The sequence below is a fragment of the Lissotriton vulgaris genome, chromosome 4_1 (assembly GCF_964263255.1).
Source record: "Lissotriton vulgaris chromosome 4_1, aLisVul1.2, whole genome shotgun sequence".
Lineage (NCBI taxonomy): Eukaryota > Metazoa > Chordata > Amphibia > Caudata > Salamandridae > Lissotriton > Lissotriton vulgaris.
This window is the reverse complement of record NC_141691.1, coordinates 1717474806-1717497182: the sequence shown is the minus strand read 5'-3', so window position 1 is coordinate 1717497182 and position 22377 is coordinate 1717474806. Positions and strand designations below refer to the sequence as shown.

At 43.9% G+C, this 22377-nt stretch overlaps 1 protein-coding gene across 2 annotated transcripts in view; it reads right to left on the bottom strand.

Moving 5' to 3' along the window:
• TMEM67 (transmembrane protein 67) overlaps positions 1-22377 on the bottom strand; it is a 1133211-nt gene that overhangs the window by 726351 nt on the left and 384483 nt on the right. For both annotated transcript variants that reach the window (XM_086965990.1, XM_086965991.1), the window contains exon 11: positions 15988-16053. In XM_086965990.1, the coding sequence (XP_086822116.1) occupies positions 15988-16053 (66 nt within the window). The remainder of the gene's footprint in view (positions 1-15987; positions 16054-22377) is intronic.

The following is a 22377-nucleotide window of genomic DNA, read 5'->3' as shown; positions in this document are numbered from 1 at the left end:
CATTTTGGGTAGGGCATCAACCTCAATGAGTAAACAGAGAGGGAGGACTTAATACAAGTCCTTCAGTTACCGAAGTTACATGACTCGACAGTGGGAAGCTAAAAAGTAACAAGGGACAAGTTACTGATTAGACCGACGGCCCTTTTGGAAGTGTCAATACAGGGGCGGGGTTCGAGGGAGCAGTGAGGGGTGATTAAAGAATTTGTGAAAATTACTTAAAAAGTGAATGAAAGTGAAAATCACTTGGTAAAGTGAATTAAGCATTACAGTCACACCATGCAGTGCTTTATCTTGAATCACAGATCTAATGGCAAATTCACATCCAAGTCACAGTCCTATCTTAAAAAGGTCAGAAGTTATGTCCAAACACAACATACATTGAATAACAAAGGACATATATGTACACTAGATTAAGAAATTGGAACTGGAGATTTTGGATATTGAAAAACAAATCAAAGACAAGTGCACTGTATCAGATTGCCAGAAATTATTAGATGAAGTAACAAAAACTGTAGGCGACTTTCACAGAATAGAGTTGAATAAGAAAACAAACAAAGTAAAAAAGGATATTAAAAACTTTTCGCAGGAGAGAGCATATCCCTACTTGGTCAAAGACTTTTATACCAACAGAGCATATAGTGGCCCCCAAAACTACTACCAAAGACCGTGGGGTCGTTATAATAATCAACAGACATTAGTCAACTTTTCTGATACTTCGGCCGAGTCATCTGACAACTCTGACCAAGGAGAAGCACCTGGCCCATCCAATAGACCGCCTTTTTTACCGCGAGGCCAGGCCGACCCCCCAAAGAGAGGGAAAACCAAACCAGCACAACGTTGGCCTTACCCACCGGGCGAACGCAGCACCAGGCGCCAGCACTACCAATGGTAGATTTACAGTTCCCAATGGTAGATTTACAGTTTCCCCTGTTAGCGAATGAAATGTCTATCCCTAGTGACCCAGTAGTTTCTCACTCCTTGCCTATCTTCAATCTTACAAAATATTCCCTTTCCAGCAGTGAATTGTCATTGCTTAGTAAGGGTCTGTCTTTTGTGCCAACTGTACGTCCTAATTATTTGGACACTCAAACAGAACTATTGCGGTTTTTTAGGAAACTGAGACTACATGCTTATTTGCGACTTCATCCAAAACCTGCACCAATATCTAACACTCCTTTCAGACCACCCTCCATTTTTTCACCTACTAGCAGTATGGTACCACCAGAAATTTCTACTTTTGAAAAACTGGTTCTGAATGATCTCTCAACCATTGAGAAGCGCCACTCGTTTATTCCATACAACATCTCATTAGATGAAAAAAGAGCAATCACAAACCTGAAATCCAATTCTGCACTTGTCATTAAAGCCGCAGATAAAGGCGGAGGCATTGTCTTACAAAATCTTGATACATACAAAATGGAAATCTTTCGACAACTAAACAACCCTGCTCACTATGTGAAACTCCCCAGAAACCCTACTAGCGAGATAAAAAACTTGATACAATTAGTCACCAAGGAAGGGCTTGATTCTGGTTTCATCAGCAAGAAAGAATATCTTTTTCTGAATGCACAATCACCACGCACTCCGGTGATATACACGCTTCCTAAGGTGCACAAGAATTTGGAACATCCCCCGGGCCGACCAATTGTGTCGGGATGTGGTTCAGTCCTGGAACCTCTTGGTCTGTTTGTAGATTATTTCATCAAAGAATTTGTGCCTACTACCCAATGCTATATTCGGGATAGTATGCATATGATCAATCTGATAGAGGAACGTCCCTTTGATTCCACGTCCAGTGTGCTTTGTACTCTGGACGTCGAGTCACTGTATACCAACATACCACAGAACGACTCTATGCTGGTTATTCAAGACATTCTCAACACACGCCCTAGACCACATCGCATGCCAACGACATTTATTTTGCAACTTCTAGAGATCTGTCTATCCAAGAATTATTTCCTGTTTGATGGCCAATACTATGGCCAGATCAAAGGTACCTCTATGGGGGTTGTTTTTGCCCCCAACCTAGCGGTATTATATATGGATAGCCTCGAGTCTGGACGCATCCTTACCACGTCAAATCCCTTCCATAGTGGCATAGCCCTATGGAAGCGATATATTGACGATATCTTCATGATCTGGAGTGACTCTGAAGAACTGTTACCCCAATTTTTACACTGGTTAAACTGTAATTGCAGTGGGCTCACTTACACCTTAACCACCAGCCACTGCAGCATTCCCTTCCTAGACCTCATGATACAGGACAGAGAAGGACTTCTGATCACTAGCCTATATAGGAAGCCAACTGAGCGCAATACTTTGTTGAGTTACACGAGCAACCATCCTAGAGCTCTCCGTGATTCCCTGCCCTACTCACAATTTTTGAGGCTAAGAAGAAATTGTTTCCTTAAAGATGATTATTTCAAAGAGGCCACTGTACTTAGCACCAAACTGAGCACTAGGGGCTACCCACGCAGACTCATTAAATCCTCGCTAAAAAGAGCCTGGTACTGCCCCAGAGAAGTATTGTTAGAGCCCAAAGTTAAAAAAACACAGGACCGGCTGGTCTGTGTGACAACTTTCTCTCCAGCATCCAATGCACTCACTAAGAGCATTAAAAAACACTGGCCAGTGGTCAATGCAGGTCTGCTCCAATTGGACAAACCGATGTTTGCCTTTAAGAAATCAAAGAACTTAAAAGACCATTTGGTGCGTGCAGCATTACCCTCTCCACCCCAAGCAACAACCATTGACAATCTTTGGGGCCTCCCACGGCTAACAGGGCACGTTAAATGTGGAAACTGTTCCATGTGTGGTAGTACCATGGAAGGTAAAGAGTTTACGCACAACGACATTAAGTATACTCGTAGAGATTTCTCGAATTGTAATAGCACTAATGTTATTTATGCTATTGTGTGCCCATGTCCCATGATTTATATAGGACAAACAACACAGAAGGTGCGTACAAGACTGTGTCAACACAGGAGCAGAATACGCTGCAGAACGTTGAATGCACCTCTGGTTGATCATTTTACAGAACTGTCACATTCTGAAATGGACTTTAAATGGACTGTCATTGATGTGATCAAACTCCCTAACCGTGGAGGCAACTTACAGCAGCTACTCAACAAACAAGAACTCCGTTGGATTCTGAAGACCCGAAGCCTACACACTGGGCTGAACCGCATGGAAGATTGGACTTCCCTAATCTAGTGTACATATATGTCCTTTGTTATTCAATGTATGTTGTGTTTGGACATAACTTCTGACCTTTTTAAGATAGGACTGTGACTTGGATGTGAATTTGCCATTAGATCTGTGATTCAAGATAAAGCACTGCATGGTGTGACTGTAATGCTTAATTCACTTTACCAAGTGATTTTCACTTTCATTCACTTTTTAAGTAATTTTCACAAATTCTTTAATCACCCCTCACTGCTCCCTCGAACCCCGCCCCTGTATTGACACTTCCAAAAGGGCCGTCGGTCTAATCAGTAACTTGTCCCTTGTTACTTTTTAGCTTCCCACTGTCGAGTCATGTAACTTCGGTAACTGAAGGACTTGTATTAAGTCCTCCCTCTCTGTTTACTCATTGAGGTTGATGCCCTACCCAAAATGGCCGCCCCGCCGAGTTGCGCTCTGATTGGCCAAACTGCCCCATGTGACCGCACTCGGGAACTCCAACACCGGGTACCGGGAAGTCTTCCCGGTTGTGAAGATATCCTCACGCTGTGCAAGGACCCCCATTGCGGACCTGCACCCTCCGGTTTACAGGTAAGCGCTCTACAACTGTGGCGCTCCATGTCACCAGCACGTTATCAGAACGAGTGTAGCAGGCTGACAACACTCGACCTGGAAAACGAGTTTTTTGTCCGAAAATCTGGTTTCTTGATTAATATTAGGTGAACTAAATGGCACCCTATTGTCCTTTCCCCCTGCAGATTCTTGGACCTGGGCATTGTTCCCCATTGACCCCACAGTAATTGGGCAGACTATAATCCCTAGGTAAGTTTTTAACAAACCCCATGGGCGATAGCAAGGTCATGCCCCTCCCTGAATTTAAGCAAACCATATCCCCCTCTTTTGCCTTTAGAAAGTCACCAAGGTCAGTAGACTTTCTTTAAAAACGACCCTCACCATATCCGGACTGGTAAGCTGTTCATCTAGAGCTGGTTCACGTCCTTCACAAGTTTGCAAGCTGTGTTCACTATTATGACCTTCCGTCAATTATTCACCACGTCACAATGTGTCACTAACGAGACGTTCACACTATGAACCGACGCAAACCACTTGTTTTTGCGGACACCCAGTGCAAGGACACATGTCCCCCTTTTATCACAGTCAACACGGGTTATGCCGTCAGTCTTAATAAATGCAACTCGATTGCTCTGAAAATTCACTGTGCGTCCATGGCATGTACCGCACCGCCTCACCTTGAACACTCTGGCATGTAGTGAGTGTGGCAATAATTATGCAATGAAGACAAGCGAGCAACTAACTGACATGTTCCAACCTTTTTTGTCTCCCCCTTTTCGTCATTTTTAATCTGTAATATGTTCGTTCCGTTTTTATGTACAACAAATTTATGTTTGTTCAGGGGCTTAAGCTGAATTATTAACTCTTTAGGCAATTATTCCTTGTCCTGAGGATGAACCAATAATATGTGTGGTTCGAAACGTCGTCGGCAATTAGTACACTAAATGCAGAGTTAACATATTATTTGAACATGCATGTGTGTACAATGTGGATTATCACTGTTGCAATTTTCACTGTTTGATAACCTGCTGTTGCCTGAATATTCCCTCCTCTTTGTTCTGTCCCCCAAGTGTGTTGGTTGGACATCGGCTGGTGTCCCACTTCCATCGCACTGTGTGCTTCATTCCCTTGTTTCACACTATTTTCATCAAGAAATTAAAGTGTCCGGCTGGGCATTCTTAACAATATAGTTCTATCGAGTCTATATTTATTGTTTCAATTCCCTTCCTTTCTAAGGACCGCTGTCTTTTGAAAATACCAATCAATGAGTGAGGCACTTATTTCAGTAATTCACGTACCAAGAAAGGATTCACTACAATGAGGATCGCACCGGCCGATAGCAACCTACTTAGCCGAGATACCAAGCGGTATACAAAAATGTTAGCCTCTAGGTTGGAAGCCCTAATGCCCGAACTCATCCACCCGGAACAGTCGGGTTTTATTAGTAGAAGGCAAACTCACGACAACTTCGGAGAGTCATCCACCTGATTGAAACGGCAGTTAAAATCGTTCCCATCAGTTTTTCTTGTGTTAGACGCAGAACAAGCCTTCAACAAGGAGGATTGTGCGTTCTTATTTCACATTCTACAACATTTTGGGTTCTGGGATAAATTTATAGCTATGATCAAAGCCAACTACATACAGACTAGTGCCTAGGTCTTGGAGAACGAAGTGGGCTCAGAATCCATCCACTTAGCGAGGGAAACAAGACAGGGCTGCCCCCTCTCACTCTTATTGTTCACCCTCAGTATTGAGCCTTTCGTTGTGAAGGTGTGTGCATCCCCTCTGATTCAGAGCATTCCCTTTGGCACTGACTAACACGAGATTTCTCTGTTCGTTGACAATGTACTGGTGATGTGGACCTCCTCTAGGATGACCCTAATCACAGTACAGACAGAGTTTCAGGCCGTCGAACGAGTGCCTGGCTTCCGGACCAATTTATCCAAATCCTAACTCCTCAACCGCACTCTGCGGCAAGGGGAAATGACACCATGGTGGCATCCACACCCTTCTGTAGGGCCAAAAAGACAATGTCTCATCTCGGGATTAAGATCACACCTCGGGTCTTGGATCTCTTTAGGGCTAACTACCCACCACTTCTTCGCCAGCTCAAAAAGGATTTCCGCAGATGAGACCCCATGTACATCCCATGGCTAGGGCGTACATACGTTATTAAATGAATTACTTGCCTAGGCTACTATATCTCTTCAAAGGGCTGCCAATTGTCTTGGACCATGGATTCCTTCCAGTTTTGCAATCTATGGGTATACGCTTCATCTGGCAGGGACAGAGAGCTTGTCACTACAAAGCGGCCCAGAGTGATTGCGAAGTGGTCGGCACAGGAATCTGACAAACACTGGCTCCATATGGACAGAGCAGTGTCTGGTAGATACAGTTGGGACCTTCTCTGAAAGCCCAAAGCAGATCGTCCGTCAAATGTGGATCTCAGTACTCCCACCAAGACTACTTTACGGGAAGGGGATGCAGTTACCGGGGGAATGGAGTGGCCAACTTTCCTTCCCCCTTCACCCCAATCCATTTTAATCCAGCGGTCCCCCAGCTTTACATTCGGGTCCCTTTGATGCAGGGAGGGAGGGGGGATGCCTCACGGTGTCGGACCTCATTTAACAATTGAGACATCTTGACATTTGAGAATTGCCAGCGATACTTCTACCCACCGGCATCGAAGCATTTTCACTACACCCAACTCAGACACTGGGTTCTCCACCCAGAGATCCAGGAAGCTGCCACTGGAGATCTCCAACCCACTAAACGCTTTGTAAAAAGTATAATTGTCTCAAAGGGGTGTATCTCTTTTCTTTATTCACTATTGCTCTCAACAATTACCTCTCCTCAACCGCAGCATGTGGCTTTTTGGGAACGAATACAAGGCAACCATATCTTGGACGCACAGTGGAGGAAGCTTTAGAGGGAAATACCTAAGTTTAATCACTCCACTGGAATTCGGGAGGCCCACTATAAAGTAGTATATGACTGGTACCTGTACCTCTCAAAACTGCGGAAAATCTTTCCCGGATCTCTGCTGGTGAGCTTGTGGTTTATTGGGGGACTTCCAGCATATATGGTGGGATTGTCCCACAATTGCCTTTTTTCAGGCTGAAATACAGGCCCAGATCAAAGATATCCTGGCATATCCAATCCCAGATGCTCCTGGGTTTGCGCTTTTGGGCCTCCGAGATGGCTTCCTCAAATATCAATCAGTGGGGGACTGTTCCATACTCTAGCTATGTCTTGTGCAGCAAAACTGGTGGTGGCGTAAGCCTGGAAACAGGAGGAGGCCCCTTCCCTGACAAAATGGCATGCCATATTGTGGCAGGCTTTCATAATGGAGTGCATGGCAGATATCTTTGACAACAGCTTTAAGAATGTTGAATATACCTAGGGTCCACTGGTGGCATACATCTCAAGGGGACTCCCGTTGCTGGCATGTCCAATGTGAACAAGGACATGCCACCTCAATTAAGTACCGAGGGATGAGGGACCCTTCCTGTCTACTTGCCTCCTAATGCCTTCAGCTACGCAGTGCACAATATAATTACCTCGTACACATTAGATGACATTCCCATGCACCCCTTGTTTGTTTATGGGTGTTTGTGGGTGGGGGATGAGGAGAGATTGGTTATGGAGTACAGGTACATTCTTTGTTATGTATACAGAGAAGTGCACAGACTTAAGATTGTAAAGTGAGAGTTCTGAGGATAGTCGCAACTGAACCTGTCAATAGAAACCATGCACTGAGAAACAGGGACTATACCTGGATGTATAATGATGTACCTATGGAAAACCAATAAAGAAAGTTTTGAAAAGTGGAAAGTGCATAGGACGTGAATACTCTGAAGGGCTAGTAACTAATAACAGTAACAGAGTGGGAACTTCTTCAAAATACATCAATACAATCACCTTAGCTAAACATTTACTGTGAGTTACAGGTACTGCAGTATAATTTTCAGGTACTGCAGTACCACAACATCAAAAATGCGGAACTTCGAATAAAAACTACAAGAGAAATTGGTTATTAGTGCCTCCGAAGAAAACACCTAGGCTCAAACTAGAAAATAAATTACCTCTTCATAGTAAAAACCATTTTTTCCACAAGAGTACCACAGGATACAGCAGTGTATATATAATTTTTTTTTTAATTTAAGCATGTAAAGGCACTGCAGAAATGACAGCACTCTGTCATTTGTTCTAGGGGACGCACAGAGTATCGCACAACCTTTGGTACATTAAAAAAAAATGAAAGCAGCCATCTGATGATCAAAATTAGCCCATAACCTTTAGAAATGCCCTGAATTTTGTTTCCTGACCACATTACCAGATTGGCGTTTAAAAGAGGCAGTTTGGTGTAAACTGAATCACACTCCATCATGGCTTAAGAGACAGGAGACACCAAATGCACAATCTATGTATGATGTCATAAGCACTGCAATCGGGGGTGTAAGTTATAGTTAGCTCAGGTAATAACAACAGCTGAATGTCTATGGTTTTGTGTGTGTAAAATCTTAACCTAACTATAATGTATCTGTAATCATAGTTTTTTTCAGTGAATTTCTATGTTTTTTAATGTCATTTCCCAACTACAACATCCTTGTAATCTTGTTTTTTTATTGAATTTCACCATTTGTCTTTTATATAAATTGTACTACAATTTGACCCATAAGTTCAGTTTGCTAATATACTTTTCCACAAATTTATAAATACATTTTATAAACACATTTGTGATTATATATTTTAAAACTAAGAATTTAATAATGAAGGTAAAGTAACATGTAGCTTTTTTTATAAATGCAATACACCAAGTCTTTCTTTTTTTAAACTTCATTTTATGGTTCTATTCCAAGCAAAAAGCACACAATCAATACTAAAACAACAACACATTTAATTTTAACACCTTAGCTGCTTTGGAACGTCCAGCTCCAGTGCTGAACGTTCCATTGCGCAGGTGCAGCTGGAACGTCCAACGGCCGACGGCAGCACTCCCGAGGTAGTGGTGCCGTCGGCCGCTGGTATAGGCGCAGCACTTAAGAGGTTAAACAATGAAATTAAATAAAATAAAAAAATTTAATCAGAGATGATTCAATGCTTTTCATAACCGTAACCTATTTTACACACTGCAATGTTACAATCAAAACATGATGATCTCAATCTTTAATTTCCAGTCTGGGAACTTACTCTGTGCATTCTACCGCCAGCAGCTGATTAACAATCAAGCCGTTAATAGGAATGGTGGGTCCTGTCACTCCTATACAAGCTGTTATTCCTCGGTTTTTGAGCCGTTAAGAGACAGCTAGTTCTGCCTCGTCCAAGTGATACCAGCAAGTCAGTTGGAAATGCTCTATCATCACTCCGTTCTTCTAGGTGCACCACTAGTTGGGTATCCCCTGGAAATCTACTTTCCACGCTTTAGCCCAGCCTTCAAGAGGTGGCATATAGCCATTGAGGCAGACATGGGAGTGCTAAGCCTTGAGAGACTCCAATGTCCATTAATCTAGGTTGTGAAATTTACAGTTCCATATTAGTTTATTACGAGCATTCAATCGAACAGGATGTCCATCTGGATTTAATGGCCCCTCTTATCCCTAAACCTGAACGACGTAGCAACCTGCCTAAGCAATGGGTAAAGTTCGATATTTCTAAAATTATTGTTAGGTTTGCCGCCTCAATGTCAGATTACTATTTTTGATAGACTACATTTGTAGGGCAGTTCCTAAACTTTTGTTGGCCTGGTCAAGTAACCCTATGAACCGGTGCTCGATCGTCAGTTCTAAGTGAGTAGGAGGAAATTAATGGACTGGTGCCGGGGAAGGGATTGTCCCCTGCATGGTACTTGGACATGCACGCCTGCACTATGTTACCTACCTGCAAGTAAATCTGCTGCCCTAATTTCCTTTGTCCCCAGCACCCAGAGCCTTGATGTGAAGTTAAATGAAGAATGATAAAATCAGACCACTTTGGCAACTCAAGACTACTTATCTGTGTCCCAGCGACATGCAAGAAGTGTTGCAATGACAACTTACTGCTTCTGAATCAGTGTGGGACACGCCTTTTTCCTGCTCTCAGAACTGAAAGCAAGGCTTTTTGTACCACTTGTGTAAAGTTCTGTAAGAGTCATGCCAAGACCCAGCACTAACATCAGTGTGTGAGTGTGGAGTACATTGTTTATATGGTGCCTACTGGCAGGACTCCATGATAACAAAGTGTATGCATGCTGTATGTAGGTGGAATCCATTTTGGATTGCCCTTGGCTTGGACATGGCACAAGATGGAAGTGGAAGTGTACTGCCTGCCTTCTTGAGCTGGGAGTAGTAGCCCCGACACATATGTGTGGAGGGATGGAGACAGGGCTGCCCATTGTATGTCTTTAGCAAAGGGGTGCTGATTAGTTCTACCTGAGCACTGCTACATGGGTGATGGTAGAAGAATAGGGGTGGAGTCAGCAGATTCAATAGTTAATGGGAGAGAAGCTTCTAGGCATGGTCTGGGCATTTTGTCTTTCATTGAGTAATCCGTCCAGGAAGGTTGAGGACAACCAGGTGTTGAGCTTCACACTCATTCTGCTTGTGTTATGGGTGCTCCTGTTTGCAGCAAGTATCATCACTACCCGATGTGAGAGCCATCACCTTACACAAAGAACTGTCTACACTGCAGAAGAAATATGCAATTTTTAAAAGGAACCAGCTCATGAACCTTAGACAGTAGATCCCCATCCCATATCTGAAAACTCTGTATAAAGTAGGACCCAAACATTCTTACTTGGTTCTAGCTCTAACTTGCTGTACTGATCAAGGGTGGGGATACTAAGCAGAGTTCTCAACAAGGTGCAGTGATCCAGGGGTGACATCAATGATAGTATCCCTAAGGAGTGGTAATTGTAAAAACATTCATAAAGCACATGGTTACCAAAGGCATTCCAGCGCTAGAGGACAAAGTTCGTGAACTACCTATCAATTTATGGAAACAAGAAGGTTTTTATACGTTTCCGGAAGACCAGATGGTTGTTTTTGCACCGAATGGCAAAGGGGAGAAAGTTCCAAAGCCTTGCTGCGTTATATGAAAAAAGATGACACACTGTGCGTGCTTTCCTAATTCTAGGTACAACTGCCAACGGTTTATTGCCTGATCGCAGGGTTCTCTCAGGATGATAAGAAGAAATAAGGGAGCGTATGATAGGTGGGCCAGAACCTAACAGTACCGTATGTGAGATGGAGAGAGCCTTAAATTGCACTCTCTGCTGAATGGGCAGCCAGTGAAGGGCGGCCAGAGCAGCCCCTGCTGACTGTCGGCTAGGAGTATTCAATAGTTGTTGTGCCGCACAGTTCTGTACAATTTGCAGTTTCTTAACCGTGGAGCATGGTGCTCCTAAATATAGAGCATTGGCGTAGTCGAGCCTGGAAAGAATGAGGGACTGGACTACCACTTTCCTTGCGGAGAAAGGGAGAAGAGTAATGATTTTCCGTGTCATCCTCATCAAACCAAAGCAGCTACCAGCGACCTTCCTTGCTTGCTCCCCAAAATCAAGATTACGATCGAACCAGACCACCAAACTCTTGATATAATATTTTGGGATGGGGGAGGGCCGAAGCATCTAGGCCAAGATGGTATTATATTGGGTGCAGAAGGTTTACCCAAAAACATCATCCCCGTTTTCGCTCCGTTCAACTTCAAGAACAAGCCCTCTATCCATGCTGAAACCTCTCCCAGACACATGGCCAACTCCGGGGCAGTGTTGCTGAGCTGATTAAAAGAGACAATCAGCTGCGTATCGTCGACATATGTAGCGATTTGGATGCCGAAAGGCACGACAACACCTGCCAAGGGGCTCATGTACACATTAAAAAGCATGGGGGCCAGGGAGGATCCCTGAGGAACCCATATCGGAGAGGCAGAGGGTCAGAGATGTAGTCTTCAAGGAACACTTGAAATAACCGGTCATCCAAAAATGAATGAATCCATTTAAGGGCTAAATCAGTCACTCCTACATCTTTATGCCTCTGGATAAGCAGCTGATAATTGACTGTGTCGAAGGCTGGGCTAAGATCTAAAAGTACAAAGGCAGCGCAGCCTCCATATTCTAAGATTTTCCTAATTGCCTCAACCACAGCTAAGAGGGCAGTGCCCTGTTGGGGTCCAAACCCTGTTTCAGACGGATGAAGACAGTTATTGCTTTCCAAAAACACAGACATAGCACTATTCACATGTTTTTCAGCAATTTTGCGGATTCCTGGCAATAGAGAAATGGGACGATAGTTCCCTAACATCTCAGGGTCCAGGTACGGCATTTTCAGCAAAGCTTTGACCATTGCTTGCTTCCCAAGGGGATGAGTCTGTGCCTGTACGTAATGTAGCATTAATCATATCTAGGATTACAGTAGACACTGTATTAAAAATTCGATTCAAAATGATGGGGTAACTGTATTCCTGGGGGAGCCTGACTTCAACTGGTCAAGGATACCTTGCAGGGCGGGTTGATCCAGGAGAGGAATTTCAGCTAAAATACAATTATCAATGCCTGCTTTGTTGTTAGTTAAGGAGACATTGATTAAAGCTGTGGCCTGGTGAAAGGAGGTATAAATATTTTGGATTTAATTGACGAAAATAGAAGCTAGTTGATTGCAACGAGAGGACATGTCTTTGCAAGGAATAGGTGGGGAGGGGTTTAATAAGAGATTTCACTATGTGAAATATTTCGCAAGAAGAATTGGGGGCTGAAAGTATTAGGTTTCGTAGTAAAGGGACTATTCACACTTAATTTCTTCCTTATACCTTTTAATGTTCTCCCTATAGATCATTTTATTAGTACTGGAGTAATCTTTTCTCCATTTTCTTTCAGACCATTTACAAGCCTGCTTAAGTTTACGCAGTTTGGGGATATACCAAGCCGTTCTATTTGCTCCACTTTTATCCTTATATTGATATTGCTTCTTTGGGAGCACCATGACTAAAGAAGAGATCAGCCATTTTTCAAAGATGTGACTTGCATTTGTCGGATTGGTCTCTGGTGCTGGTCTAGTGTCATTGAGTATTGATACCCAGCGTTCTACCGGGAGTTGTGACCATAAAGGGGACACTTTGGTAGATGTTACCGCTAATCTGCTACTAGTTTGATGGGTCCAAGAAAAAGGATAAAGGCAATGATCTGTCCAAGGCAGCGAAATAGGATTTCCAACCTGAAGACCTGTGGCATTAGTAAAAATAGGATCAAGTAAATGACCCTGAGAATGGGCGTGGCCTCTCACTTTCTGGGAAAATTGGAGGGCTTCCATACTATCCAATAGGTCACAAGTGGCTGGTAAAAGGTAGTCATCAAAATGCATGTTAAAATCTACCAGCAGGGAAAAGTTGGACAGGGGGCTAGCTAAGTTGGCTGTGATCTCGGGGAGGTCATTGCAAAATTTGCCCAAAGTCCCCGGCGGGCGATAAATTAAACTCCCAGAAAAGGTGATGGTGTGGGAAAAGCCTGATGGAAAAGAGTAGACTCTCGCAGTCGGGTATAGGGTTCCCTGACACACAGCAGTTAAATCCAGTTTTATAGACGATGGCTATGCCACCTCCTCCGTTATGTTCTCTATCATGCCTTTGAATAGTGTACCCAGAGGGGAGGGCTTGCGTACGGGTCGGATCTGATTTACTCGTTAGCCATGTTTCTGTTAGAAACAGAACATCAGGACTCTCATTCTCTAACAGTAATCTATTTCAATGGCGTGTCTGGGCATTGAGTGACAGTTAAGCAAAAACATGTTAAAAACTGTAGCTGGAGTCAAGGTTGTGTGCTCATTAAGGGCGGGCTGGAAATGAAAGGGGCAGTGCATGCATTGAATTGTCTTCTTATCAGGGCACATATGATGGGTACAGATGCTCCTTACCATCCCTCTGTACTGCTGGAGCTGATCAGTAGTATAAATAATCGATGTCCTCGCGTAACCGGCAGGGGTTCGGGCACCTGGGACCGGCTTGCCTTAGGCGCGGACACGTCATCAGCCCCTTTTATAGCTGGGCCTGCGCGTTACTATCAGCGTCTAAACACTCGACTGCTGACCTCAAAATGCTTTCCTAAAATTAATAAGCAGCCAAAGAGCTTTAACACAGCTCCCGCGATTGTAAATTGCTAAAGTGCATCATGCAATCACAATTTTTAAAAGCCCCCCCAGGAGTGGTCAATTCTGAAAATGCATGACTTGCTGGAGAAGCTGCAGGTCTGCTTGAGACCTGGGGGAACCCTGCCTGCCTGCTGAGAGGGTAAAGTAGAGAGCCATTTCTGCAGGAGTTACCTGCTTGATAAGAAGAAGCACAGCTGTAGAGACTGGAAGAAAAGAGTCCCAGAAGAGTCGCTTTGTCCAAGGGAGTGTATCAGAGCCGATTTATGTAAATTCAAGGGTTTTCCCACCGCCCCTTTTAGCCAAAAACAACCCAATCTTCAAGACTATTCACCTGTGAGCCCACTGATGATGTTGAAGCCTTCACAAATGTTAAGAGAAGACCCTGTGCTGTGTCTACTTTAACTCTACTGAATGTCCGCATGTCAGCACTCCAAAAGAAGGAAGCAGACCACCCAAACAAAGGAAGTAGAATCTCCACTCCAGGACAGTATGCGTCTTCTTGTGAGTAGCTGCCTTCCAATGTGGCTGAAGGAGAAGGGGCTGCTGAAACAAGCCCTGGCGAAAGCACCTGGTCACCCATTATGAAGCACAACTGCATACACATGCTGGGACAATCCAATCCAGCATAGATGGCCAGGTAACAGCAATGCCCCAGAACATTCATTGTGAACTTGGTAAACATTACTACTTCGTGGGACTTTTCAAAAACAGCACGACCCGCATGACAGAACTATCTAAACAAGAATATGAACTGACCAATTAAACACAGATAGCGGGAAAGTTACTTCATTTAAGCCATAGTATGCCTGCACTTGAGCTTGAATTGAAGCTTTCAGTTTTACTGTGTAATAGCTGTGTCAATTTCGTAGTGATCATCCCAGCAGTGATAGTCCTTTCTCTAGGAGCCATACTAAGTTTTGCAGTGATTAAAGAACTTCAATTTTCACATGGAAAAGCACTAGCCTGGACATTCACTTATTGGGTCTCGTGTGATTGGTGAGTTATGAGTTTCAAAGCCCCACACACCTCCCTGAGACACTTTGTACTGCTCGCTCTTTGGTTGGGCCCCATGACATCAGTGGTAAATGACCTCAACCCCATTGTAGGGGTACAGTAAACTATGTACCCTGTAGCCCTCCTGAAAGGCTTCTGTTAAAAGGGATGAACAGGTTGTCTACATCTATAATTCCCAATTCGTTATGAAGTCATTTATCTTTACAATTTAGGATTACCTTAACTTGTTAACGGTTCCAGTTTACAAATAAAAAACAATTTAATGTAGATACGAGGTGAGAAGATAGCCAAGGGGAAGGATTAGTGACCTCTTCTTGGAAGAACATTATTACTAATTATGACAAGTCTATATCATTTTCAGCTCTACTTGATAAAATGGCAATGCAATTCAGAGAATTTATGAATACCATGGAATTGAACATAAAAATCAAAAAAGGGACATAGCCATATTAAAATTCAAATACGAATTGGAAATAAGCAAACCTATAACATAACAGATAGTCAAAAAGGACAGGTTTACTGAAGAAGTCCTTTGATTCAACTTCTCCTGGAGCAGGCGTATCCTCCTTTTGTTTGCATGTGTACTGAAGATATATGCAGGCACTTCAGTGCATACAGGTTCTCTAGAAATATATATTCTAATGTTTAAACTGAATAAGGACTAATGTCATGATAAAATCCTCCCCCTTTAAAAGATCAACTGCCCCCTTCTGGGCAACATTAATGGCATGACATCTCTTTCAATGGCACTTGTAATACGGCGGGCGGGATATCCGTCAAATTTATGACTGAGTAACCCATACACTGAACTCTAAATCTAGTCGTTAAAGTATTTGCCAGAGATGTTCTCATTACAACCAGTCAACTTTTGTAATTTGTTTCATGAGCGTTCTGAAGCACCTTCATAAACAGTAAAAAAAAAAAAAAAGTCAAAATAACACAGCTGAATTTGAATACTGCTGATTTAAAAGTTCAGTCTAGGTGGGTACATGGTCTACTCCCAAATTACAAATGCCCACAAGCAGTATAAGCTTTTCCTAAAAATATGCATTATTAATGACATTGACTCAAGTAAGATTTTACTACAATTTGATCTTACGCTTTGTTTGTAAGTTGTTCCAAAATTGTATGCAGCCCTCAATCTGGCATCCGTGTCTGGGCAGAGCTGTAAGAATAAAGTTCAAGATGTTAAGATAAGAAGACTGGTAATACCTTCTTTCAAGGCAAAACATTCTAATCAGTTCAGTTCATACGCTTTTATTCGGGTGTAATATACAACCATATAAGCAGTGCATATAATCTTCAAAAAAGCAATAAAACATAATAAAATACAAAACCCACAGCATATACCAACAGTTAAGAGACAATGAAAATACATAAATCGACAAACAGGATCATATATTTATAATTTTGTTTAAAACAATGGGGGAAAGTGCATTGTGCAATTCAGATTTTCAGTTTTCCATTGTTTAGACAGTCCAATACATACTAAATATTGAAAAATAAAGTGTATCGTGTCATTTAAATTAGTGGTGCCATAACATTCTCCACGTTACCGATCAGTGATTTAGGAGCAGTTAGCTATACCCTCTCAATTGTCAGACTACAATAGATTTCCTGATAGCAAAAGAATGTAATAAATAAGATGCTACATGAAAACATAATCCTGGGTTGTCTAAAGAGATCAACAAATTCATTGCAGTTGTCGATCTTACATTATACTTTAAAAAAATAGGTTTTAAATAAAATTTCCTTATAAAAAGATAACATTTGCAAAATAATAAGCAATGGCAGCAACTTTGTCGTGATATATTGTCACAAGGGCAGACGGCCAAAGAACACTTTTTCATGACTGGGAATGCCACAAGATGATGGGCAACACCCAGCCGAAGACGGATCAAAACAAAGCAATGAGATGGTTTAGAAACAATAGTTAAGTAATCCTGGAAACCACCATTAAGACCCAATTACTGATGGAACATAAAAGTTGACTGGTCACCAATAGCTCTAAAACGGGTCTTTATTTTATATTTAAGGAAAGAGGTTTTTATCTCCGATATGGCAATTAAAAGTGCATAATCTAATTCAGTCTGGGCATCATAATTAAAGAAGAGGCCTTGGTGGATGTAATTTAGCCAAGGGATTTTAAGGCAATTATCTGATCTCATACAGTCTTTATTATAGATTGGGTAAAAGCGGTCTCGTTCTTAGCCCAAATAGATCTCCATAGGAGAAGCGGTCGAAGGGCAGCATGATCTGTAATGTAATTAATACCTACTTCGCGGTGTATGAGTTCCGTTGAAGCTGGTTGTGGAACACATAAAAGACGTTTAAGGAAAGTATTTTCATCCTGCTGTAATAGATCAAATTGGCTATGGCCCCAAACACCTGCACCATAAAGGGCAGAGGTAACACATCTTGCATTATAAATAGTTACCATGTCTGCGATGCGGTGGTTACCCAGTTTTGTCGCAAATCTAAAAATCCCATTGGTGTTCCTAGTCATCTTAGAGCGTATATTATCCTGTTCGCACACCCATCTCCCCTTGCCTGCAAAAGTAATGCCTAAGTAACAGAAAGACTTTACCACTTGAATTTTTGAGTTTTTTTAATAAAAGGAGCTATTGGCTTTAGGCTTCGTGCCACAAGCCATAAAAAATTTATTTGTCTTATTAATTAAAAGTTTCCTATTTTCGATAAATAAAAAAACTCATTAATCAGACGCTGCAATCCAATGGGTGTACGCGACATTAATACAGCATCGTCTGCATATAGTAGAATGGGAATAGCACTTCCCTCGACCATTGGGGCATCCGCAGGTATCAATCTCAAGACTGCATCCACATGAATAATAAATAAAGAAAAGAATAAAGGCATCAGGACGCAACCCTGGTGAATTCCCCTTCTGACCCTAAAGGATGGTGTACATTCTCCCTTATACCCATAACGTACTTTGCTAGAGAGCGTCCCATATAGTCTTGCTAAAAAGTGAATAATTTCCTTGGGAGCTCCAAGTTCTAGCAGTATTGGCCTCAGTAAAGAGTGGTCGACCAGGTCGAAAGCACTGCTGAGGTCAGCAAAGCAAAGATACAGATTTCCTCCTGTGGCCAGGGTATACTTTCCTAACAATAAATCAAGATTGACACATTTTATTTATTTATTTATATTCTTGTATAGCGCAGGATTCGACCCCCGAAGGGGTTTCTCCGTGCTTGAGCTATTGTTGGAAAATGCCCAATCAGGTTTTGTAGTCTGTAAAGTAGTTAGGAAGTCAAAAATAGATATGTTTTGAGAGACTTCCTAAAAGACTGGAAATTAGTATTTTGTTTCAGAGTGAAAGGGAGTGAGTTCCAGAGAATGGGTCCTTTATAGGAGAGAGCTCGGCCTCCCTGCCTAATCCTCTTAATCCTGGAGACCTGAAGTAGTAATTGATTTCTAGAACGCAGGAACGTCCAGGACAGTAGAGGTTGAGCTTTTCAGTCAGATATTCAGGGCCAGATCCAAAGAGACTCTTGTGTATTGTGCAACAGATTTTAAACTTAATACGTTGCCAGATAGGCAGCCAGTAAAGTTTGTTCAGAAGGGGACGTGAGGGGGTCCTAGGTAGAGCATTGAGAACCAGTCTAGCCGCGGTGATCTGGGCCACTTGTAATCTATTGAGTTGTTCCTCATTGGCCGAGATGAAAAGGCCATACAATAGTCCAGCCTACTGACTACAAGAGTCTGGACAAGTGCCTTTCTGTGGCTGTTGGGCAAGAATGGAAACACACACCTTAGAAGTCCAATGACACATAAGCAGGATCCGGTAACCTGACTAACATGTTCTTTAAGTAGTAGTGCCTGATCTAGTCGCACACCAAGATTCTTTACGGTCTGTTTAGGACTTGGTACTGGCCCTAAATCCAGAGGCCACCATTCTGGAGACCATAGGAGGGGGGCCTCTCCAAACAGCATAACCTCTGTTTTGCCTACGTTGCATTGGAGGCAATTTGAGGCCATCCGATCTGATACTGCCCTCATTCCATCCGCAAAAGATTTTTTTATTGCAGGTGCGAGGGACTGAAAAGGGAACAAAAGCTGGGTGTCGTCAGCGTACGACATCGGGGTGAACCCATATGTTCTCACAATGTCGGCCAAGGGGGCCACATACACATTAAAAAGTGTAGGGCTTAGACATGAGCCTTGCGGCACTCCCTTGGTGAGCTCCCTTGAGATGGAATGGAGGGAGCCCAATCTGACTCATTGTGAGCGGCCAGTGAGAAAACTCTCCAGCCAGGACAGAGCCGCGCCTTCTATGCCCACCTCCCTCAGACGACTGAGAAGAATCGCATTTGACACCGTGTCAAAGGCAGCGGATAAATCTAACAGCACCAGAATCATAGAGCCCCCTCTATCCAGTGCCATCCTGATTTTATCGGTCACGGAGAGGAGGGCAGATTCGGTGCTGTGATTGGGTCTAAACCCAGATTGCGAATGGTCTAGGACCTCCGCTGCCTCGATGTATTTAGACAAATATGTGTTCACATGTTTCTCGGTCATCTTGCTAAGGTATGGCAGGAGGGAGATGGGTCGGAGGTTAGAGAGGTCTGTCCATGAAAGTGCCACGTTCTTTCCAATGGGATTCACCACCGCTTTTCTTCCACTCCATAGGCACCTGCCCCTCCCTGAGGGAAAGATTTATGATGATTGAATCTCAGGTCCAAGCAGAGTACTCAGGGAGGCAACCATTTTAGCAGGCAGGAAATCATCAGGGGAACCCGATTTTATATGACTGATAAGGGAGGAAAAATCAGAGTCATTGACTGCTGGAAAGATCATAAGTGAATTATCACCATATGTGGATACTTGAGAAGGAATCAGGATATTATTCCTTTGACTAGAGGCCTTCGTGATTTTATCATAGATCATGTCAATTTTATTCTCAAAAAACAAGCAGATATCATCACAGAGGGACTGAGAAAAGTCATCTGGACTCTCACAGACTACCGGTTTTACAAAGGCCTGTAGAATTTTATATAATTCCTTGGTAGAATTACCTGCCTCAGCGATCTGCTGGGTAACACAGTTCTTCATTGCCAATCTAATGTTTTTATAATAGTTGGATTGAGCATCTAGGTGTGCTTTCTTACTTTCCTCAGTTCGAGTTTTTCTCCAGATTTTCTCGAGCTTTCTACATCCCTTTTTCTCTGTTCTAAGTGATTCTGTATTCCACACTTCTTGCTTGGAGGTGGGGTATTGTTTATGTAACTTCAAAGGGGCCATCACATTGATTGCGTCTATGAGGGAGTTGTTAAACTTCAATAAAGCGAGCTCCACATTATCCGTTTCTGTAATAATGGGTTTCTTCCACACCCTCTGCAGCTCCTCAGCTGTTACTTTATGCCACTGTCACGGAAGAGGGGTCTTCTGAGGGGACTTGTTCAAGCCTAATAATGAAAATTCGACTAAAAAATGGTCGGACCAATTTACTTGTGTAGTGGAGTGACATCGTACTTTGGATCGGTTGGAAAAAAGTAGATCCAGGGTGTGACCCCCTAAATGTGTGGGGCCGCTGTTCTGCATTACTAACCCTAGGGAGGATAGATCAGAAAGCAGGGATAAGGTTTCAGGATGCATGGGGATATCTACATGTATGTTAAAATCGCCTAGAAGAATAAAATCTTCATTTGCTTTAAAATGCGGAGCTAATAGTTCCAGAAGGGAGAGAGTAAAACCCGAACTGGGTCCCGGAGGACGATAAACTAATGCTCCTTTCCAGAAGGTTTTGGCGGCTGAACTTATCTTAAAAACCATCATTTCCAATAACGGACAGCAGCTTTGTTCTAATATTGTAACCTTTAGATCCTCTTTATACATAATAGCTATACCGCCACCTATTTTATTAGGGCTATCTAATTTTAAAATTTTATAGCCTATGGGGACCCCTAACATTATAGCTGGGACTGTGTGTGGTTTCAGCCAGGTCTCTGTTAGACCCCCGGGACAACGTACACAATTCAGCGAAGACATCGCCGACTTCATCAGCCCGCACACACTCCTCTCCGCTGACTACATCCTCCTCGGGGACCTCAACTTCCACCTGGAGAACAACAACGACCGCAACACCACCACCCTGCTGGCCAACCTCGCTAACCTCGGACTCAAGCAGCTGGTGACCACCCCCACCCACTACGCCGGACACACACTCGACCCCGTCTTCACATCCGGCAAGGACATTGCCTTCAGCCACGCCACCGGACTCCACTGGACGGACCACAGCTGCGTCCACTTCAGCTTCAGAAGGACCACGATCCACCACCACCAACAACAGGTTGCACGCAGAAGCTGGAACAAGATCACAGCCGACCAGCTCGCGACTTCCCTGAGCAAGAACCCACCCACCAGCGCAACGAACCCCAGCCAAGCGGCCACCAACCTCACGAAGTGGATCAGCGACTGCGCTGACGGCCTCGCCCCCCTGAGGACCCCGCCTAGCAGACCCGGCAGCAAGAAAGCCCCATGGTTCACAGAAGAACTCAAGAGCTCCAAGAAGAACTGCCGAGCCCTCGAGAGAACCTGGCGCAGAGACCCAACACCGGACAACATGACTGCCCTCAAGCTCGCCACCCGAAAACACCACCAACTCATCCACGCAACCAAGAAAACTGCATTCAAGGAACGACTGGACAACAACGCACACAACAGCAAGGAACTCTTCAACATCCTTAAAGAGCTATCCAACCCCAACGCCGGAAACAACGACATCACCCCTTTGCAAGACCTCTGCAACTCCCTCGCCTCCTACTTCCACAACAAGATCGTGGACATACACAACAGCTTCAGCACTCAACCGACGCACGCCACGACCGAACCATCGCCCCCCACCACCACCCTCCGCGCCTGGACCCAGATCAGCACCGAAGACACCGTCCGCACGATGAACTCCATCCACTCCGGATCTCCGACCGACCCCTGCCCTCACCACGTCTTCAACAAGGTCGATGATGTCATCGCACCCCACCTGCGGGACATCATCAACACCTCCTTCGACACCGCTACCTTCCCGGAGAGCTGGAAGCACGCCGAACTCAGCGCTCTACTAAAGAAGCCATCAGCCGACCCCACCGACCTCAAGAATTACCGCCCCATCTCGCTGCTCCCGTTCCCTGCAAAAGTGAGAAGACCGTCAACAAGCAGCTGGCCGCCTTCCTCGAGACGAACGGATCCCTCGACCTCTCGCAGTCTGGCTTCCGGGCCAACCACAGCACAGAGACCGCCCTGATCGCAGCCACCGATGACATCCGAGCCCAGCTTGACAACGGAGAAACAGCAGCCCTCATCCTCCTAGACCTCTCCACGGCCTTCGACACAGTCTGCCACCGCACACTAGTGAAGCGACTCAGCAATGTCGGAATCCAGGAGAAGGCACTGGAGTGGATCATCTCTTTCCTCGCCGGAAGGACACAGAGAGTTCGCCTCCCCCGGTTCAGATCTGAAGCCACCGAAGTCA